Consider the following 19,353-nt stretch of genomic DNA (forward strand, 5'->3'; position numbering starts at 1 on the left):
TAACGGTGCGATACAGCACACAAATTAAATGCCAAAATGTGTAGAAACAACCCAAATAGTTATCTGAAAGTTTATGCTCGAAAAAATGAGCTGTATAGAAGTTATTGTTAGATTTGCTTAAAGATGCATTAATCTGCCTATTATTATCTAAACATCTATTAAAATGACAAGCCCATAAATAACTGGTCATCGGTTGGCTCCGATTTTAAATAGATTAGAACACTTTGGCCATTTAATGATTTAATTTTAAAATGGAGAAGCGAGGCTAAGTCTTGAATAAAGACTACTGTCGTTACGATAATAAAAAAAACAATGCAAGATCTTGTCAAAACTTCAAACAGTAAAAACTTCACTGTGCAGCTGTTTTGAAGAACCTTTCATTCAGAATTAACAAATTTGAATCAATACATAAGGGACTGCTCCTTTAATAAGGAAGATTTTACTATAATTTCAAACATAATTCAAATATCAAAAAGTACAGAATGAAAGGATCAATGATACTTGTGTACAAGAAAACAATTTAGGAAGATCAAGGTATCAAAGGTGCATATAACTTAAGTGTTATCAGTATTTGGGGATACTCTATTGAACGTTTCAGAACTGAATTCTTCTTATCCCAAAATAGTGACAATCGAGTGAAAAACAAAATATAGTCGACTGCAGAAGAAAATATCTCAACCAACCATGACTGCTGAAATATTTTTCTTGTGTTTAATTACATCATGATTCTACTCACACCACCTCTGTTGTCGGGACTGACAGAACTACGACAGACTAACTATCAAGCATCCTCAATTATTTTTTCTAAAATGTTTGGTTCACCAACAGTTGACAAATGTCTAATTTTTTACCTTGGCAAGTATTTCCGATTCCCATGCTGAATCCATTAGTCGATGACGAACTGTAATAGTCTGAATAAAACACATAAAGATATAAAAAAAACTAGCATAATTTACAAAAAAGTCTATTGAGACCTCAAAAGAAAATTTTCACATAAAAAAATGTTTAATTAAGTCCAATAACAACCAAAATGGCAAATGAACTGCATTCGACTATGTTCAACTACTTGCAAAATACAATATTAATTGTAAGAAATTATTCCATTGATTTTCACCTACTTCCATAACTTGACAATATGAATTAATTATTGCCATTTGTTTCTCTTTAGTTGATCTTCGACCCCCTTGCTCTTGTTGAGTAACCAAACTCTGTGCAATTTCACAAATAAACAATGGATCCTCAGCAAATACATCTGAATAAAGCTACAAAAAATCATTCAACGAGTTTTAGTTGATAAAAACTGAAATTTACTATTCCACATTGTTTGTTATAATTACATCCAAATCTGTTTTAAATACCTTGGGCTTATTTAGCACGGATATATGGTTCTACTCCTACTAGACACACAATGTCAAGTTGTCAGAGCACATCTTATAACTCCATAAATAATAGAATGGAACGGAGAGGGAGAGAAATGAGGTTTAATGTCCACTCGACACAAACTAGGTCATTTCAATTTTATTTCAACAATTTGCTTGCCCGTAGAGGACTTTACCAGCAGGAGGAAAACCAAGGACACGCAGAAAACCCACGAAGTTGGACAGACGACCCTACTCCTTGTCACATACAAGCTGGGAATCGAAATCACACCACATGACTCAATAACAAGCCTTATGATTTCACGGGCACATGTTCAACAACTAGATCACCCAAAACCCGGAATGGAATGGAATATCTCGTTCAAACAAAACTTGGGACATACATTATGGTAATTTTTATATCTATGATTACATGTCCAATACAAGTGAAGTGCAGGTCTGAAAAATGCTGGGAGATCTTGGTAAATTGCAGTACCCTGCCTACTTATCTACTATAGTGCACAGAACATGGATGATAAATATGTGCATACAGCAAACTGAAAAGCTACGCAAGAAACTTCCACCACCAACAGTACTGAACAATACACTTGATTTGTATTTATAATGAGATAAATAAAGTTAGGTTGCCAGGCAACAAAACATTCGCCCACTGCAGTTACATCGTCATTTACAAGATAATTTCATACAGATAAGATTATAATTTTGAGTCGTTTGAGGGTTCACAAGGTTTTACAAACTGAAATAAGGATCTTAACTCTGGAAGTAACTTACAGAAATTGTTCAAATTCGACAGCCTTTTTTGCTTAACTAATTTAAATAATGCATATTTTTTTTCATACAGATCGGATAACATTTGTCATTCGAGTGTTCACAGGGTTAAATAAAGTTAAACAAGAGACATAACTGTGGATGTAATTGATGGAAATTGCTGTAATTAAATAGACTTCTTCGTTTCACTAATCTGAAATTGATGAAATTTAATAGGTGTCTTTGTTTCATTAATCTAAATGATGCAAATCAATTTCATACAGATCAGATGATAACTTTTGTTGATAGAGCGTTCACAAGGTTCAACAAGGACCATAACTCAAGAACAAATTAATGGAAATTATTGAAATTAAATACGATTCTTCATCTCAATTATGTAAACAACATATATCAATTTCAAACAATCAGATGATAAATATAGTCTGTAGAGTGTTCACAAGAAATTGGATGGATGGGGGCGACGGCAATATACGACCACATTTCCATGTGGCCGTATAAAAAGCATGAAATGAAATGGGATTTATGTCCAAGGACGGTTTTACCTGATTAATCTGAAGATAATAATATATATGACTTACGTCTTTTTGTATTTGTGGTGCATAGGAGGCCCCCATATTTCTTAGATTAGTAAATTCATTTTGACAAACTTCTAGTAATTTCTTCTCCATTAAAAGTTTTTCTGTAACACTTTCTGGCATTTGTATACGCAGAAATTCCTGCAGAAAACAACACAAATCATCACTTTATTGACAAGAGAAGACAAAGCTATTCAATTCAAAATAGATAAGCCGAGACAATTTCTATTCGGTATTCTTTTCCACCGATCAAACATTTAGAACTACTTTACGTATTCTTTGGAGCCTCATAAATGTCTTAAATTATTAATTTTTTTTTACTTGTTTTATGAGAAACAACATACTTTTGAATTAAACAGTTTTAATTTTCCAAGAGAATAAAAGCTTCTTTCTAATCTAATACAACATAGATAAAATTCACATGGTGAACCTCTCGATCAATAGGTCACTCTACCATATCAAATCAGATAAAATGAAACTGATACCTATCTAAAAGTACAATGATGAACATAAAGTATCAAAACAATAAGAGAGAGAAACTCTTACCGTTACAGCATATTTAATAGCTTCAGGTATTCTACAAGCCATAGATAGTTTAGGATGAAACTCTAACATATAAACATTCTTCAAAGATGACCTGGGTGATAACAAACCAAATACTATTTCTTTTCATTCTTATGAATACAATGGAATGCACAGATTAAATACAGTTTTATAACAGGATTGACATGCACATAAGAATCAAGAGAAAAAAAGAGCATAAATAAGTAAATTATTGACCTGCTAAGATTGACAGCTATTGGTTGTTTAGGAACAATACGATAAGGTAGACCGTATTCATCGTCACCATCTCTACATACACGTTGATTATATTCTCGTTCTTCTTCTATCTAGAAATACAATATAATCCTAATATGTATAAATAAATATTTGATTATCAGCTGAACTATATCAAACAAAAACATCAAGTCATATAATTATAGATTTGACTGCAATTTGTAAAAATTTCTATTACATGAAAAATCAGAATAGCAACCATATTGAAGCTATACAAACCCTGTTGGACGTAGTTGAGCAAGTTGAATAATGTAAATATATTTCATAATGCAGAATACCAAGATATTTCACAGAAAATACTAAATCTAAATAGATATTTGTTTTACAATGTTGTAAAAGTTGTTTTAGATTAACTGGAGCCAGAGGCATCCGTGGTCTAAGGGGAGATAATATTGCATTAAGGACATGTATGCAGAGTTACCTCCCTTCAGTTATCACCCCCAATCCAAACAAGATTCTGAAACATACCTGTTTATCCAGTATATTTTTAACTAATGAAGCTGTATGTCGTACAATAATACACTCTGTACGATAAGATTTGATAAAGTAAGGTGCTGAGAAGTCGTATCTTGGTCGTCTATGTATTACGTCAGTCATAACTTGGCCTAATGATCTTCTCTCATCTCTATCAAACACATGTTGATACGCTTCAAAATAACAATCTAACAGCTGAAAAAAAATAGTTTCAATTTATTAATCGGCAAAAAAGAATATGGGCAGAAATTAAAAAATATCATAACATAGAATTTAAAGACTCTAAGCCTGATTAAGCACTATAGGAATCCCATGCATACAACAATATCGTGAAAGTTGAATATCAGTCCAAAATGGTTCCTTGTTAAATAATCAATCTGAAGTAAATATTAGCGTGGTTTAAGTAGTTAGAAATTTGATATTTTCCGAAAAACGCAAATTGTGCATCGTTACTTTTAGAAATAAAAACAAAGTCCCATAAACACTACATACTTCTCGTTTGCTTTCTAAATAAGCTGCTTCATTACTCCATAGATCTAATAATACACCAAATCTATCAACTTCTTGATGGGCATAACTTGGTATATCAAAATCACCTACTGACTGTTGCTAGAAATTAAAACGAAAAATTATAGCAATAAGTCAATATAGTTTGATGAAATGAAATGGTGTTTACGTCCTACTGTTCTGCTCTGAACAGTGTGCTATGAGAGAAATTTTGCCCGGACAGCAGCACCACAGCCTACTCTTATATCAAATTCCAACTGTCAAGGGATCTTTTACATGCACGCCAATGTGTACACGAGACTTTGGTTTTTTGTCCCATCCGAACGACTAGACAGCTGTCCTTGTCAGGCCCTTCGTCCTGCATCACTGACAAGGGGGAACCACGCTGGAAAAACTGTTTGATGAGTAAGATCATTTAAAATATATAATATGTTTTTCAGTGTGACAATCTAGGGAGGATATTTTCTAAACACCTCATGAGATTCAAACAAAAAGAGTTTAAGTCCACAAACTAGGTCATTTCAGGACTAACACATGGTTCATTTCTATTTCAATAATTTGCTTGCGCATAGGGGTCATTAGCAGTGGGAGGAAACCGGAGGACATAGAGAAAACCCACAAGGTTGGACAGACGATACCAATGTCTTCAGAATACACTTGCATAATTAGGTGTGTTAGGTTAAAGATACATTATGGGAGATTCGATAACAAGTTGGCAGTTCTCACTATAATAGCTAAAATCTAGATAATGTAAAGGCAATTTGCTGAAAATTTCATTCAAACTGATCCACTATGAACCGAGAACTAAGCGGTTGAAACTTCCGCCTAGCCTCGATCATCATTAGTAAAGACAGTACGATAAACAGCATAGTCTTGATTATCCATTTAATCGTTAAATCGTGAAGGAAAGATTGCAGGCTAGCATAACCATCTAGAGTTGATTATGGTCTGGATAGGTTAATTAATGTCTAATTAATAATTTAGATAACATTTTAGGCCTAAAGAAAGACCTGCAATAGACAGATTTAGCTCTTGCATGATGTATGTTTAACACATTAAAATATTTTTTCCCAAAAAATGCTGATAAAATAAATGTCTAGCAGAATGGGAAATTTATGACAAACACAATATTTCAAATGGCCTTATAGCCGAAGATTAGATTTATAGTACTTACCGCCCCTAGACGAACAGATTCCTTTGCTTTCATCTTGGAAACATATCGTAAATCACGATCTTTATCAATATAATGTGTAGCAATCAGCAATAATAATTTCTCTAGTTTTCTGAATAAAAAAAAACCAACGGAATATTATACATTACAACTGTTGGAATAATAATACCATTTCATAAATTAATTTTAAAATTAGTTCAAAAAATAATTTATATAACATTAAGCAAAATTCTATTGGTTTGTGCAGAAATTTTAACTATTACTTAAATGGGTGAAATATATTAATCCAAAACTTAATTTTAACATTAGTTCAGAAAAGAATTTATATAACATTAAGCAAAACTTTATTAATGATTACATTTTGGGAATTTGATATGCATATTTAAAGCCACTTTTGTATCAAATTATCGCCAATGAAATCTTGGAAGTTTGTAATTATTTAAAGGGGGGGGGGGGGCTTTTGTTAATACAATCAATGTGGATTTAAACTTACTCTAGATCATTAAGAGCAGCATCATACATGATATAATAACCTCTCTGATCCTGCACATGTATTCGACCTTCCTCTATACAATAAAAATCATCATGATTCTCTACTTCACTAAATTCTATAAACTCACTTTCATTTACCCTATAAAAATATATAATAATCTTCTACATATACTAAAATTTATATATTTTAAACAAAAACATACACAGGCTATAGTCATGGACCTTAACACACCCACTAGCACCAAAGCTCCAACTAAGTTTTAAGACTTAGAGAATTGTCTTGTATATCATTCGGAAGTTACGGTGGCTCAGTGAGTAAGACGTTGGCCTGCTAACTTGGAGGTCCCATGGTGACCAAGGAAGTTCATCAGAATTTTCTAGCATGGCTCCCCCTTGTCAGAAATGCAGGACGGAGGGTCTGGCAAGGGATAGTCATTTGGAGGGACGTAAAACCAAGGCCCTGTATACACATTATTGTGCACGTTAAAGAACCCTTGGCAGTTGGAATTCGATATATGAGTAGGCCTATCTCCTTGTCACATACAAGCTGGGAATTAAAACAAAGCCAGTTGACTCAATGCCAGACCTTGTGATCTAAAGCGCACATGTTGAACTATCTGGTGTTTCTTTTAAAATATCTTACTTGTAGTCAGCTGGTGTATTATGTAAATAAGCATGAGAACCGATACCACCCCCACCACCCTGTGTTCCATCAGATTCAGTTTTAACACGATGTCCTTGAGCACTAAAATGAAAACAAAACAAAAATTAACAATCTACTATCAGATAACTTCTTATACTGAAATAAACCAATAAAGCAGTTATTAGTTATAACCCGATATTGTAAAGATGAGATCTTGGTTGCCAATGTTATTGTTAACTATATAAGGCCATAACAAATATTTTGGCTCTGAGATAATCCTTACCAAAAATCTGATGTTTTATTTTTGTGTTCTTATTTTGTCAAAGGATCACTACTGCTGTAATGAGCTAAATAACTTCTCATAAAATCACATTTCAAGGCACTTCATTTATCTCATCATTTTGTTTGTAGGAATGTATGATTATCCAGTATCATTTATGATTGTCAGTAACATTTATTGGGGTGGCATACTTGATACATGAGCCTATGCCACATTTCTGGATTAATTCAAATTTTTTTATAGAGTTACTTCCTGTAACCGGATAAAACATTTATGTGCGGTAATTAAAGAAATTGTATTTATTTTTCATTTTTTTAAAATAAAAACAGGTCATGCGGCCCTTTTTAAGTGATGAGTCCCTTTTAAAGTGTTGCGGGATTGTCTGCAGACCAGAATATTTTTCTTACATGGCCTAATCAGTCTTGTAAAGACCTTAACCTTAAAATAGATGAAACTTGCACATTTATCTTTTTATAAAGCATTTAGCAATCAAATTGCCTATAATTCTGCTACGCAAACACAGAAAATATTCAATATCGAACATGGTCAAGGTTTTGATAATCTCTGCTTAACCTAAGCCTAAAATGCTCATGTTCAAATTCCGTCCCCTACACTAAGTTGAAACATTCTACCATAATTAGCAGCAGAGTTATTGTGTTCTAAACAGACAGAAGAATGGACACGTAATTTTTAATAGTCGCCTGGTTTCTTCAAAGACGGGGTCAATAATGGTCCAAAGGGACCACTATCTTCAGACTGAAGAAAGGGTGCATCCTACAATTTTAATTTTCCATGAAAACCTTTGTAAACTGATTGTGGACAGATGTGTGTATCTTTGATATTGGAAAATAAGGCACTCAATTTGAAAATCAATTTTCAGGTTTAATATTACCTAGTTTTCTGGTAAGTTCCAGCATCATGAGACAATCCACCATCATTTATAGTCAATGTTCTCTCTATTGACCGAAAATAATTCAATACACTTAAACACTGAAAAATACAAACACAATATCATTCAAAAATATCAAAACTCTCTCTTTAGGATTTCCAGGGACCCTGTTGCTTTCATAGCTGATTCTACATCAGTAGATCTTTAGTTTTTATCCCATCATGGACAGAAAAGAACTTTAGATGCTTTAAGACCCATTTCTCTTTTAAACCCATTTCTCATCTGAGATGCTTATATTTAGTGCTGAATGCAAATACTTATAAAATCCACAAAATATGTACTGTACGAGGTTGTAAATGACAACTTACAGTTCTTTGAAGATCTCGAATACGTAAATGTCGAAGATGTAGAAATGAAAGAAAAGCTCCAGGAGCTGAGGTAGTATCACCATCGTTATCGTCTCCATCATCCAGACCTATACATTATACACACAATACAATGTGGTATTAATTCACATCTAATCTTGGAACAAGAACATTATATATCACTGATGTACTAAACTAGTAAAAATATACGTTAAAAATGTGAGTAGTGAAATGCATTATCATAAATAAATCATTCGTTGGCATCCTCACTTTGTATTCAATCATTCATAAAACTACTTTAAACTGAACACATAAAATTAAGCTAGAAAAAGTCATCAATTTGGCTTGCTTAGACAGAATACAAACCTAACATTTGAACAGTGTTTTTATAATCATAACTATCACTTCTTTTTATCTTCTTTTTTAATCTCGAGTTATTTAGATTTACAGCTTCAACATCCTTCTCATCGAATTCTGGTATGTCTTCATCATCACAATCCCCCCTATAATATACATTGTTAATAAATCTAAATAACAGAATAAAATATTACATTTTCTATAAGATGATTCATAACTCCATTTATATCAAATATATTTCAAAAGTGAAGACTGTCTTGAATCACACTCACAAGATATAAAGTTAAAAGGAAATGGGTGGTTAACTACAAAACATACAACTTATTCCGACTTTTGAAAGGGTTCCTATTTATACCCCTATCAATAATCCTGCCAAATTTTCAAAAAATTCCTTTGAGAACCTTTTCAGTATTATCGTCACAAGCTTTAACAATGAAAATGTAAAACAAAAATAAAAATGGTTGGAGTGACCAAGTATAGATTAGTTGTTGATTCCAGAAAGTAGTTTTTAAAACGTTAAATACTGTGTAATTCAACATGGGACGCCCAGGGGTTTAATATATTTAGGTACGAATTAGTAACAAATGGTTTATTTATATGAGAGTCAAGGTTTGGACTATGCCTTGGAAACGGAAGTGTTGGGCGACTAGTATGAGTCTCTCTTTTGTGGCCTGAGGTGACATTGTCCATTGTCATCTTTTCTTTATGTGTCTTTGTTGAATGAACGGCTTCTTTTCAACCAAATCGGTTCTGGACCGATTCGATTCTATGATATCTCTCGTAGCTAAGAGAATGATTTTTAGCCGAGAAAATATCTCCTGTCAAAGTGGTGGTTGATAATGATTCCCAGGCAAAAGGGGAATCACGACCGACCGATTTGATCAATAAAGTTAGCCATAACAAGATCTTAAGTAGAGAGTAAGATAATATAATGTTAATTATATTGTATTAACCAAGAATATTATTTACAGCAAATTGGAAACACAACAAAATCGCTTTCACATCAATATGAAAGTATATGTGTGGACTCGTACGGCATATTCAATAACATACTATTACTTACTGTGTATATAATTCTGGATTAGAGTATATTTTCTTCCATACAGAACTTGTATTATATGGGGTTCTGTGAGTGGTAACAGAAGCTGGATGAATATTGGGAGGTTCTCGTACAGACGTTGCATGGAATCGTAGAGTCCTTTGAACTTTCTGAAATACATTCAATGAGGGTTATAAAGTTTTAAAATTTTACACCAATTAATGCTACGATGCCAGATTAATACTTTAAGACATAGCATGAATACAGGAAAGTTTAGGAAATTAAATTTCCGAAAAATTTAACAGCAGTACCTTAAAACCAATGCTGATTAACAGGATTTTAAGTTTAATTTTAAGGGGATTGCAGTTTTTGAGAAGAAGACCCCTAGTCAAGATCATAAAACTTTGTTACTCAAATTTCACTTATATCTCTTTGTTTCCAGCAATATCAATAGCTTACCCGGACCAGCATTTAAAAGTTCCATTACTGTTGTTCATGAACTTAGAATACACTGTGCTGCGACAGTGTAAAAACAAATAACACACTATTTATGGATAACAATTACTATGGGTTAATAGTTAACCATAAATAGTGTGTTATTTGATTATGTTTCAATTACTAAATGCCATTCAAAGAATAGTTTACATAACACATTATTTACTAAAATCATGTATTTGTACTTACTTCAAAATCATTAACAAATAGAAAATGGAACTGTACTTTAAGTAGAGGGTCTATTTTACCAGCTTGTTTTAACAATGTCAGCTGTTTTTCTTGGTGAGCATCATGTTCAGGTTTTAATGTTAAAAATGGCAACCAGTTAGAATCTTGTTTAAATACATGTTGAGAATCTGCTCCCCAATTCTCTTGCCCTATCTGTTTAAATCAAAACATAAATATTGAAGAAATAAGATGATTGTTTTTTTCTAATCTATGTATCTTCATCATGATGTGCTGAGTTCATGAATGGATGAAAAAAAAACAGTGGTTGCAATGTAAGATACGCTAAAGAAAAAACAAAAAAAACCACCACAATTTTTCGTACAATCAGGGGCCAAAATCCACGAAGTTATGGTCTGAAGCACGAATATTAAAAGGAACATAGATCTTTGGGATATAAACATATATTTTAAATTTGATAAAAAAATAGGACAAAAATTGTGACAGACGGAAGGACAGGGGCCACGACAATATACGTCCACATGAAAATGTGGGCATATAAAAAATGGGTGTATACTGACTGCACCAATGAAAGAAACTAATTCATTTTTTACAAATATCTCTAATTGAAACAAGGTTACAGAAAGATTATCCAATTCGTGGAAATGTCTTCACATACATTCGAAATTCAAAGAGCTGAAAAATAAATGAGCATTAAATTTGATTTCTAGATTTCTAAAATCTATTGTTATCTTCTCACTTATTGTCAATTTATTTTCATCATCTTACCTCCAACTTGTCATACATTTTAAAATTCTTCATATTTTCTTGTTTAATAAAACTATATTTAAATCTCCGATTGACAGCTGCAAACATTTCCATCTCATCTGCATTAGTGTGAATTCTCTCTAAATCCTACAAACACAGAATTAAATGGGAAATTCTACTTTTCGGCACCAAACAGGCTAACAAAGACAGTACAAACACAACATAACTACAAATATTATAAAAGCTGATTTTATTGTGAGACGGGGAGGTTGGATGGCTGAATGGTTAGCGTGCGCGCGCTGTATCATAGTCTGTCATTGAGTTGACTGGCGTGGTTTCGAATCCCTGGTTGTACGTGGCAAGGAGTAGGGTCGCCTGTCCAACCTCATGGGTTTTCTCCAGGTCCTCCGGTTTCCTCCCACTGCTAAAGACCCCTACGTGCAAGCGAATTATGTAAATAAAATTAAACCATATGTTAGTCCCGAAATGACCTAGTTTGTGTCGAGTGGACGTTAAACCCCATTTCTTTCTCTCTCTCTCTCTCTTTATTGTGAGACAAATTTTTTATTGATTAGCAATAATTCAATCATATGCCCATTAAATATGAGTCTTTTAATATCAATTTGGCATTGAAACAAACAACAAGATAGAATATTTCTTGAAGAAATTTGTTCAATAATACATATATAGCACAATACAACATCTGTAGCTGTACTTACAAAGTTAATGCCATAAATATTCAGAAGAAAAGCAAGTTGTGGTCGAAGTGTTTCAAAATCTGATACATGTAAAGGTAAGTTGAGGCTGTGTTCATCAGATGCTAAACCACCACCTATCGTTAAATATAAAAATAAATATTTTAGAAATAACAATTTCAATCAGTTTATACTGTTAATCATGATTAAATATGTCCATCCATTATGCAATACAAAACATTCAATTTGTTAATCATGATCATCTCTTATCATTTCACCAGAAAGAAATAAAACATATGTATACATTATAGGAGGGAAATAGATATGATTGGATATCTGGAGTCATCCAGGTTGTTCTGTTTTGTGGTGTCTCTCAAGTTTAAATATACTTGCTACAGTTGTGAGAAATTCTCTTGAGCTCAATCATGGCTCAATCAGTCGAAGTGTACGGATTCAATGTCTGGGGTCGCAGGTTGAATTCCCAACAGGAGCATCGCCCACACAGATTATGATACCTTATGTACCAGTACATGCATGACATTTTAAAGGGGCATTATATAACAGACACATGAAATACAAAATATTAGGACCTGCTGCAGCAGCTGCATATAGCATAGAAGACGTAGGTAATGGATTAGTTGATAGTAGAGCTGTTGTGATTGGTGGAGGAATTGGAACAGGTGGTGTAATTAAAGATGATCTGGAAGAACTTGGTCTTGATGTTCCTGATCCTGGTCGTGAATTAAGGCCTAGTACATCGTCTTGGTATCGTGAGGCAATACGAGCAGCATGAGTTGTCTCCACCTAAACATTGAAAAGAACAACAACAATGATTGAAAGGTTATTTCTGGAATAATATATAGTAAATCACAATTTTTGGTATGTTCTTATCTAGGTAATACATTAATAAGGATTTACGAAATTACAAACATTTTAATTCTCATAAGACTGGGCCCTTATTCACGAAAACTTAAACTAAGATACAATCGAAATTTTAAGAAATACTGCAATTCGATTGGCTGACCAGTAAAATCAATTTGCATATATCCAATTTGCATATTGGTCAGCCAATCGAATTGCAGTATTTCTTAAAATTTTGATTGTATCTTAGTTTAAGTTTTCGTGAATAAGGGCCCTTGTCATATATTATTTAATACTAAAAGGGTTGAATGAAAGAAACTAAACTGTTTACCTGTTCTGTATCATCTTTTTCCGGAGAACAAATTTCTAATTTATGTGTGATGTGTAGCCATTGTAATATCTGTAATAAAATATTGATCAAAAACATATTTCAAAACCGATTTTTACTACTTAATACTGAATGAAAATAGATGTATACATACCCACTTGGATCTTTAATATAGCTCAATAGGGTTCATGTTATACACAAGCACATCAATCAAATATTTCTATCTTTCCTTTAACTTACCCGTAAATATTGTTGAATGCGTTTTTGAGAATGGAGATGACACACCAGCCATCTTAGATAAATCAGCATATCATCAGTCTGAATTGCTGACAGACCAAAATCTTTACCAGCTAAATACGCCTCTCGTGCAACTGATAATCTCTGGGCTCGTTCTCGACAATCATTGTATTCAGTTACAATATGGCTGCAAAATATCAACATTTCATCTTTATAACAAAAAATAACTACTGTATTTTTCAGTGTATAAGGCACACTTTTTTTTACCAAATATTTGATTTTCTACAAGTGGTGCGCCTAATACATAATGTTAAGCAAATCCAGGCTTTTCCCGTGTTGACACCAAAGTCTGAAGTTGAAGAAATAACTGCTCGAGAATCAACACGTGGACCAAGTGATGCTACGTCAAACGCTTATGATATATTATCATCCAAATTAAATAGAATACTGTTCCCATTTCATGTCCATTTACTTTGTTTAAAATATAGTCCTTGTTTGTCATCATACAAGCATTTTCATTGGCTCAATATAAGTCATCAGTATTGTCTTTACCGCGACAGTGATAAAAGGCGGGATTACAGTTTAACTGACATATTGAAGTGTCTTCAGTCTAAACACGGTCGTCGAAACGGCAAACCTTTTTGATGTCTATCATTTACTTCGTCAACCAATTCTTGCTAAATTTGTGGATAACGTGTGAAGCTCCATCTATTTACTTCTTTTTTGGTTTCATGTCACTAAGTTCCAGACTCACAGTCCTCTAACATCTTATGTTCGTTTCACTCAAATAAATTCAAAACCTGTGGCCCTGTTACTGTGTGCATTAGCAGTTCGTCCAGTAGCCTTTCTGAATAAATAATTTTTTAAAATTTGATGTATGGTTCAGTGGTATTTTCATTTCATTTCATTTCAGTTTTCATTGAGCGAAACTGTCATAAATTTCACATCATTTAGCCGTTTTAAGTTACAGATCCATTGTTTAAATTTACCAGTGTTGTTAATTATCTATTAAATATACTATTGTTTTATGTTACTGGTAGATCTAAATGGCTACGCGTATAGTGGGCAGGGCCATTGACATTATTGTTTGATTGTTAGTTGTTTGGATATCGTACATGGTTTAAACTAGAATAGTCATTTCTCAAATTAATCCTTTCAGACAGGAGTTAAGTTGTGAGTAGCTGATCATGATAAACTATTTTTATAGTTAATATTATTCTATAGTTATTATCACAGACAATTACTCATGAATTTAACAGGATGTAATAGACGGCCATATTTGTTGTTTGCAGAACTTTAACAACAATTTGACTATGAGCGTGACAGTTAAATTGGAGCAAATTCTTTCATAATGTTGTTTAAATATAATTAATATAAAGGCTTAAATGCAGTTGTTTCACAATGCGCTTACACCATGTACTATTATTTTTTTCCTTAAACACCTCTGCCAAACTCACCCTGTGCCTTATCTACGCATGTGCCTACTGCCTAATACACCACAGAATATGGTACATTATCTTAAAACATCAATTCATTTTTTAAAGAACACACATCTTTGTTTTCCAAGCTTCTCTCTCTGATTAAGTATGCTGCATGATAGTAGATTAGATTGGAAAAAAACCCAATTGATGTGAAAATTGTGATCATAAAAGAACCCAATTGGAATTCAAAATATAATCAGCACTGTCTAGATAAAATTCTCATATTGACCAAGGTGTTGGCAAACTGTTAAACCATCAACATTCCACTCAAAACAGAAGATTTACTAAAGAAAGGAGGAAATTGGTCACGTGAAAAAAATTCAGATTGAATTCTTTTTCCTGTAATTATCCTTTAGGAATTTTCATAAGGCTTCAGTTTTTGATCCAAATCAGGTCTAACCATATTAAACAAACTTACTTTAATCTTTGATGATACAGCGGATAGAGTGATTCTATAGTACTGGTATGTTCACAGAATCTTTTCCATCGTAACATATGTTGATGTTTACACTGTATTAATTGTTGTAATCTGTCAGTAAAATGCTGCAACAAACAAATAAAACATTGGCATTTAGTTTCATGTTTTAATAAATGTATAATTTTAAAGAAATTGAAAACAGGAACTTCAGTTCGAATCGTCATTTATTTCAATGTCACCGGAAAAGCTTAATAAATTTTTTAAATAATGCAAGGAATTATGTCAACATATCCTTTCCATAAGTATAACACGATCTCAAATGTCAATGTTACCTGCCAGTTGCCACAGGTAAATTTGAACAGATAGTTTTCCGCATGTCTTAGTGAGTAGTCGTAGTCTTCTGCTCATATTCTAGTCTATATTTCTATGAGCAAGACTAAAATTACATCAGAGCTTGTTTTTTTGGCAGAAAGTTATGACTACTCACGGAGAACGGCGGAAATCGCTAAGCTAACATTGGAATTTTCCTGTGGCAGGCAGAGGCGTAGCTGTGAAATATATATTGGGGGGTCCGCAACCCTAACCCTAACCCTTTTTTAAAACCCCTAAAAATATAAACAAACACCATGTGGCCATGTTGTCTACACAACTCGTTTGCTGATTGGCCCAGACACCACGTGCAAAGCATTATGGTTACGTGGCTGGCTGAGCGGGCGATAAATATTTGGTTTAGGCGATAATGTTTTTGGGTACCTACATGTGATTCACTCTGATAAGTGGCAGAAAAAAATTAACAAAATATTACTGACAGGCTAACTAGACACAATTTTATGGAACACAGTTACTTTTCACTTCACACATGTTTCCAGGATGGTTCTCTCTGTGTTTTATTTTAGCAATGTAAACCATATTGGGATATGTACAGGTTTTATACAGATAGAATCTTAACTAATCCTAAAAATTGTTGTAAATAAATAGGAGTTAAGGCCTACTATGTAAATTTTTTTTTTTTTGGGGGGGGGGAGGGGTCCAATTATATTCAGCCCCCCCCCCAAAAAAAAAACAGTTGGGGGGGGGGGGGGTCGTTGGCATTTCCTCAAAAGTGACATTTCCTCAAAATTTTGATTCTTTTGCTTGCATAACATGCACACAGGTGAATCTGAATTTTGTCCTGTCTAAACAACTAAACACATTTTCAATGAAGTAATAAAAACAGGTTTACATTATACCTGGTGAAGTAAATATGGGCTTATACCTGAGGCTGACCTTAAAAATATCTTTGTTTCACCAAACCCGACCCACAATCGAGGAGAAGGGTCGGTAGGTCGGTTTTTTTTTCAGATTTTTTTTTAAAGTCAGAGAAATCAATACAGAAAACTTATTAGCTGTATACTACAGATTCATTAATTTTGTTTAATGAATTTGGGGTCTGACGTAAAAAGTAACGAACTGAAAGTTTTTATTAAACTTAAGAGCTAATTTGACAGCTTAATAATTTTCCGGGTGGAAACATTCGTCTTCTTTATTGGCAAACAAATCAATGACATCGGGATTTTTCGTGATGCCCGACTCGCACACGATTAGCCACGAACTTGAAGTGTGAAACTCCTTCAACACGTTTTTAACGATAGTGCGCGTTGTGCTTTCATTTTTCTCGAAAACGGATATTGAAAATATCATCGTCATGTTTAAAACTACGCACCACAGACATAGAGGCAGAATTATTTCGTGGGAATGGACGTGTATTCGTCTGCAACCATTTTGTTGAGAAGCGACACCTATGACGCTTTCGTCTTGATCAACCAGTTTCAATAATGAATCAAACCATAGCCATAGTATAGGGAAATAACTCTCATGATATATTTCAGGTTGACACACAAAATAAAATAAAAAGATCGTGGAAAAGTGCAATAAAATAATTTAAGTCGGGGGTGGTTTTAGTTAGTCGGTCGCGTTAGGCGAAACAAAGATATTTTTAAGGTCAGCCTGATGAAGTAAATATGGGCTTATATTATAGCTGGTGAAGTAATAAATATGGGTTTATAATACCTGGTGAAGTAATAAATATGGGTTTATAATACCTGGTGAAGTAATAAAGGAAGACTATCTGTTGTATATTCAGATGATTCACATGACAATAATTCTTCTTTCATAATATCAGCTTGACATTTTAACGGTTGGGCTTCACTGACCTATTAAAATATGAATCAAAATCATATCTAGATTAATCTGGGAAACTTTTTCAAATCACCAGAGCAGCTATGGTCTCATTTAAATTACCATTTACCTCTTTGATATTAATAAACAAATATTCAGCTTTCAGTGAGTGCTTTAAATTCAACAGATAATTTATTAGAGAATAAAAATTTGTGGTAACTTTTGAATTACAAGAACAGAAAGTGTTATCTAGAACATTATTTTATAATAAAGAAAATTTGAAAGCTCACCTGAAATATTCTATTTATGATTAGTTTACGTTCTTGTCTAAAATAATCCACATCCCTTGGTAACGCTACAGAACTAAAAAAAAATTATAAATAACAGTTTATCTCTCAAATATAAAAATAGGCAGTATAATATGCCCAAGAATAACAAAGTCATCCATGCTAGCTCTAAAATCTTTGTCAACAAATCCCACAATGGGGGGATGGGTGGTCGAATGGATGTCATTAGTCAAGTGGTTTGGTTTCGATTCTCTGATTGTACGTGACAAGGAGTAGGGTCGTCTGTCCAATCTCGTGGGTTTTCTCTGGGTTCTAGCATTTCCTCCCACAGCTATAAGACCCCTACGTGCAAGCTAAGTATTGATATAAAATTGAACCAAATTTTAGTCTGAAAATGACCTAGTTTGTGTCGAGTGAACATTTTAAACTCTATTTCTCTCTCTCACAGGGGCAAATGTGAAAGAAAAGATAACTCTTTGAAATTTAACCCAAAAGAGAGATTGAGAGAGATAGGTTTTAACATGTACTCGATTGAGGATGATCTATGTGTGTCTTAACTACCTACATGTATTAACAACTCGCATATTCATCATCTTATTATACCTGATTGTTTTAACAGGTATTCCATGTACCATTTCATTTTCTTCCAACTCAGATTTTAGATCAGCTAAGTCTTTCTTTAAATCTCGTTCCATATCAAGAACTTTCTCACTTCCCGAAACACGATACATTGTGGATAACTCCATGTTGATTAAATTCTTTGCGCTATGATACCAGTTAAGACTTTATCTACATTTGTATCAGTTGAATAACCGACTGTCAAACCATCTTTAGACTATTAGACGTGTAGTTTATATTTTCATCTTCTGGCTACCTGCAGCAATAGAAGAATGAATAAAGAATGAATATTCTAATTTTTTCTAAATAAATGTTGCCTAATTAATGTAGTAAATATTCCATTCTTGAGACTTCAAATTTAAAACTGACCTATTTTTAATATTTGAGAGAAACGTTTTCCACAGCATCCACTGTGCTGTGGCTATAAGCTTATCTCAAGTTCTCAACAATAACATCTAATTAATTCCCCCACAGACACACCTTTCATAATTAATATATGTCCCGTCTAGATCTCCCTCATCCTTTTTTTTTTTAACAAAACTAGCGGTTGCCAAGCAAGATACGCCCACATTTTGCAAAAGATGGACATAGATCAAGCTAAAAAAAGGGCAATTTTTCATACAATCAAGGGCCATAATCCAAGCAGTTACGATCCAATACCTACAGGAACTGACATCTTTGGGAGATAAACCTACATTTCATGTTTTGTCAAAATCAAATAAAAATTGTGACCTGTAGTGTAGATTGTCCACAAACAAAATGTGAACGGGCACACACAGGGCCTGGGGCGACGACAATATAAAGTTCAAGCTACTTTATTGGGTCATCCTATCTTACTACGTACAGACTTTAGCCAAATGAATAGGCCCTACATGCCCCTAAAAAGGTTTAATGAAGTTGCTAGAGATATTAGTCGATACTCAATGACATACGGTATTATCTATGATGACATCTAGATAAGAAACCTCATCTCTCAACCACTGACATCAGTATATCTCAACGCTTTTAGCTACGTTCTGGTTGTTAAATGACATCTTGTTTACTATCAAGTCTGTCTCAGGCCCAAA

General features: G+C 33.4%; 1 protein-coding gene across 2 annotated transcripts in view; it reads right to left on the bottom strand.

Annotated features, from left to right (window-relative positions):
• Nucleotides 1-18,531, bottom strand: part of LOC126828223 (uncharacterized) — a 41,508-nt gene extending 22,977 nt beyond the window's left edge. For both annotated transcript variants that reach the window (XM_050557870.2, XM_056102197.1), the window contains exons 1-24: nt 18,272-18,531; nt 17,672-17,744; nt 17,306-17,416; nt 15,225-15,349; nt 13,329-13,512; nt 13,092-13,160; nt 12,490-12,703; nt 11,924-12,036; nt 11,226-11,351; nt 10,461-10,652; nt 9,801-9,946; nt 8,747-8,883; nt 8,384-8,490; nt 8,019-8,116; nt 6,847-6,948; nt 6,205-6,342; nt 5,715-5,823; nt 4,526-4,642; nt 4,028-4,228; nt 3,503-3,612; nt 3,269-3,359; nt 2,726-2,863; nt 1,119-1,262; nt 852-911 (exon numbers count right to left, since the gene is read on the bottom strand). In XM_050557870.2, coding sequence (XP_050413827.1) covers nt 852-911; nt 1,119-1,262; nt 2,726-2,863; nt 3,269-3,359; nt 3,503-3,612; nt 4,028-4,228; nt 4,526-4,642; nt 5,715-5,823; nt 6,205-6,342; nt 6,847-6,948; nt 8,019-8,116; nt 8,384-8,490; nt 8,747-8,883; nt 9,801-9,946; nt 10,461-10,652; nt 11,226-11,351; nt 11,924-12,036; nt 12,490-12,703; nt 13,092-13,160; nt 13,329-13,512; nt 15,225-15,349; nt 17,306-17,416; nt 17,672-17,744; nt 18,272-18,414 — 3,048 coding nt within the window. In that variant the 5' untranslated portion in view covers nt 18,415-18,531. The remainder of the gene's footprint in view (nt 1-851; nt 912-1,118; nt 1,263-2,725; nt 2,864-3,268; nt 3,360-3,502; nt 3,613-4,027; nt 4,229-4,525; nt 4,643-5,714; nt 5,824-6,204; nt 6,343-6,846; nt 6,949-8,018; nt 8,117-8,383; nt 8,491-8,746; nt 8,884-9,800; nt 9,947-10,460; nt 10,653-11,225; nt 11,352-11,923; nt 12,037-12,489; nt 12,704-13,091; nt 13,161-13,328; nt 13,513-15,224; nt 15,350-17,305; nt 17,417-17,671; nt 17,745-18,271) is intronic.
• Nucleotides 18,532-19,353: the final 822 nt, after the last annotated feature.

The sequence above is a fragment of the Patella vulgata genome, chromosome 7 (assembly GCF_932274485.2).
Source record: "Patella vulgata chromosome 7, xgPatVulg1.2, whole genome shotgun sequence".
In the NCBI taxonomy this organism is placed as follows: domain Eukaryota; kingdom Metazoa; phylum Mollusca; class Gastropoda; family Patellidae; genus Patella; species Patella vulgata.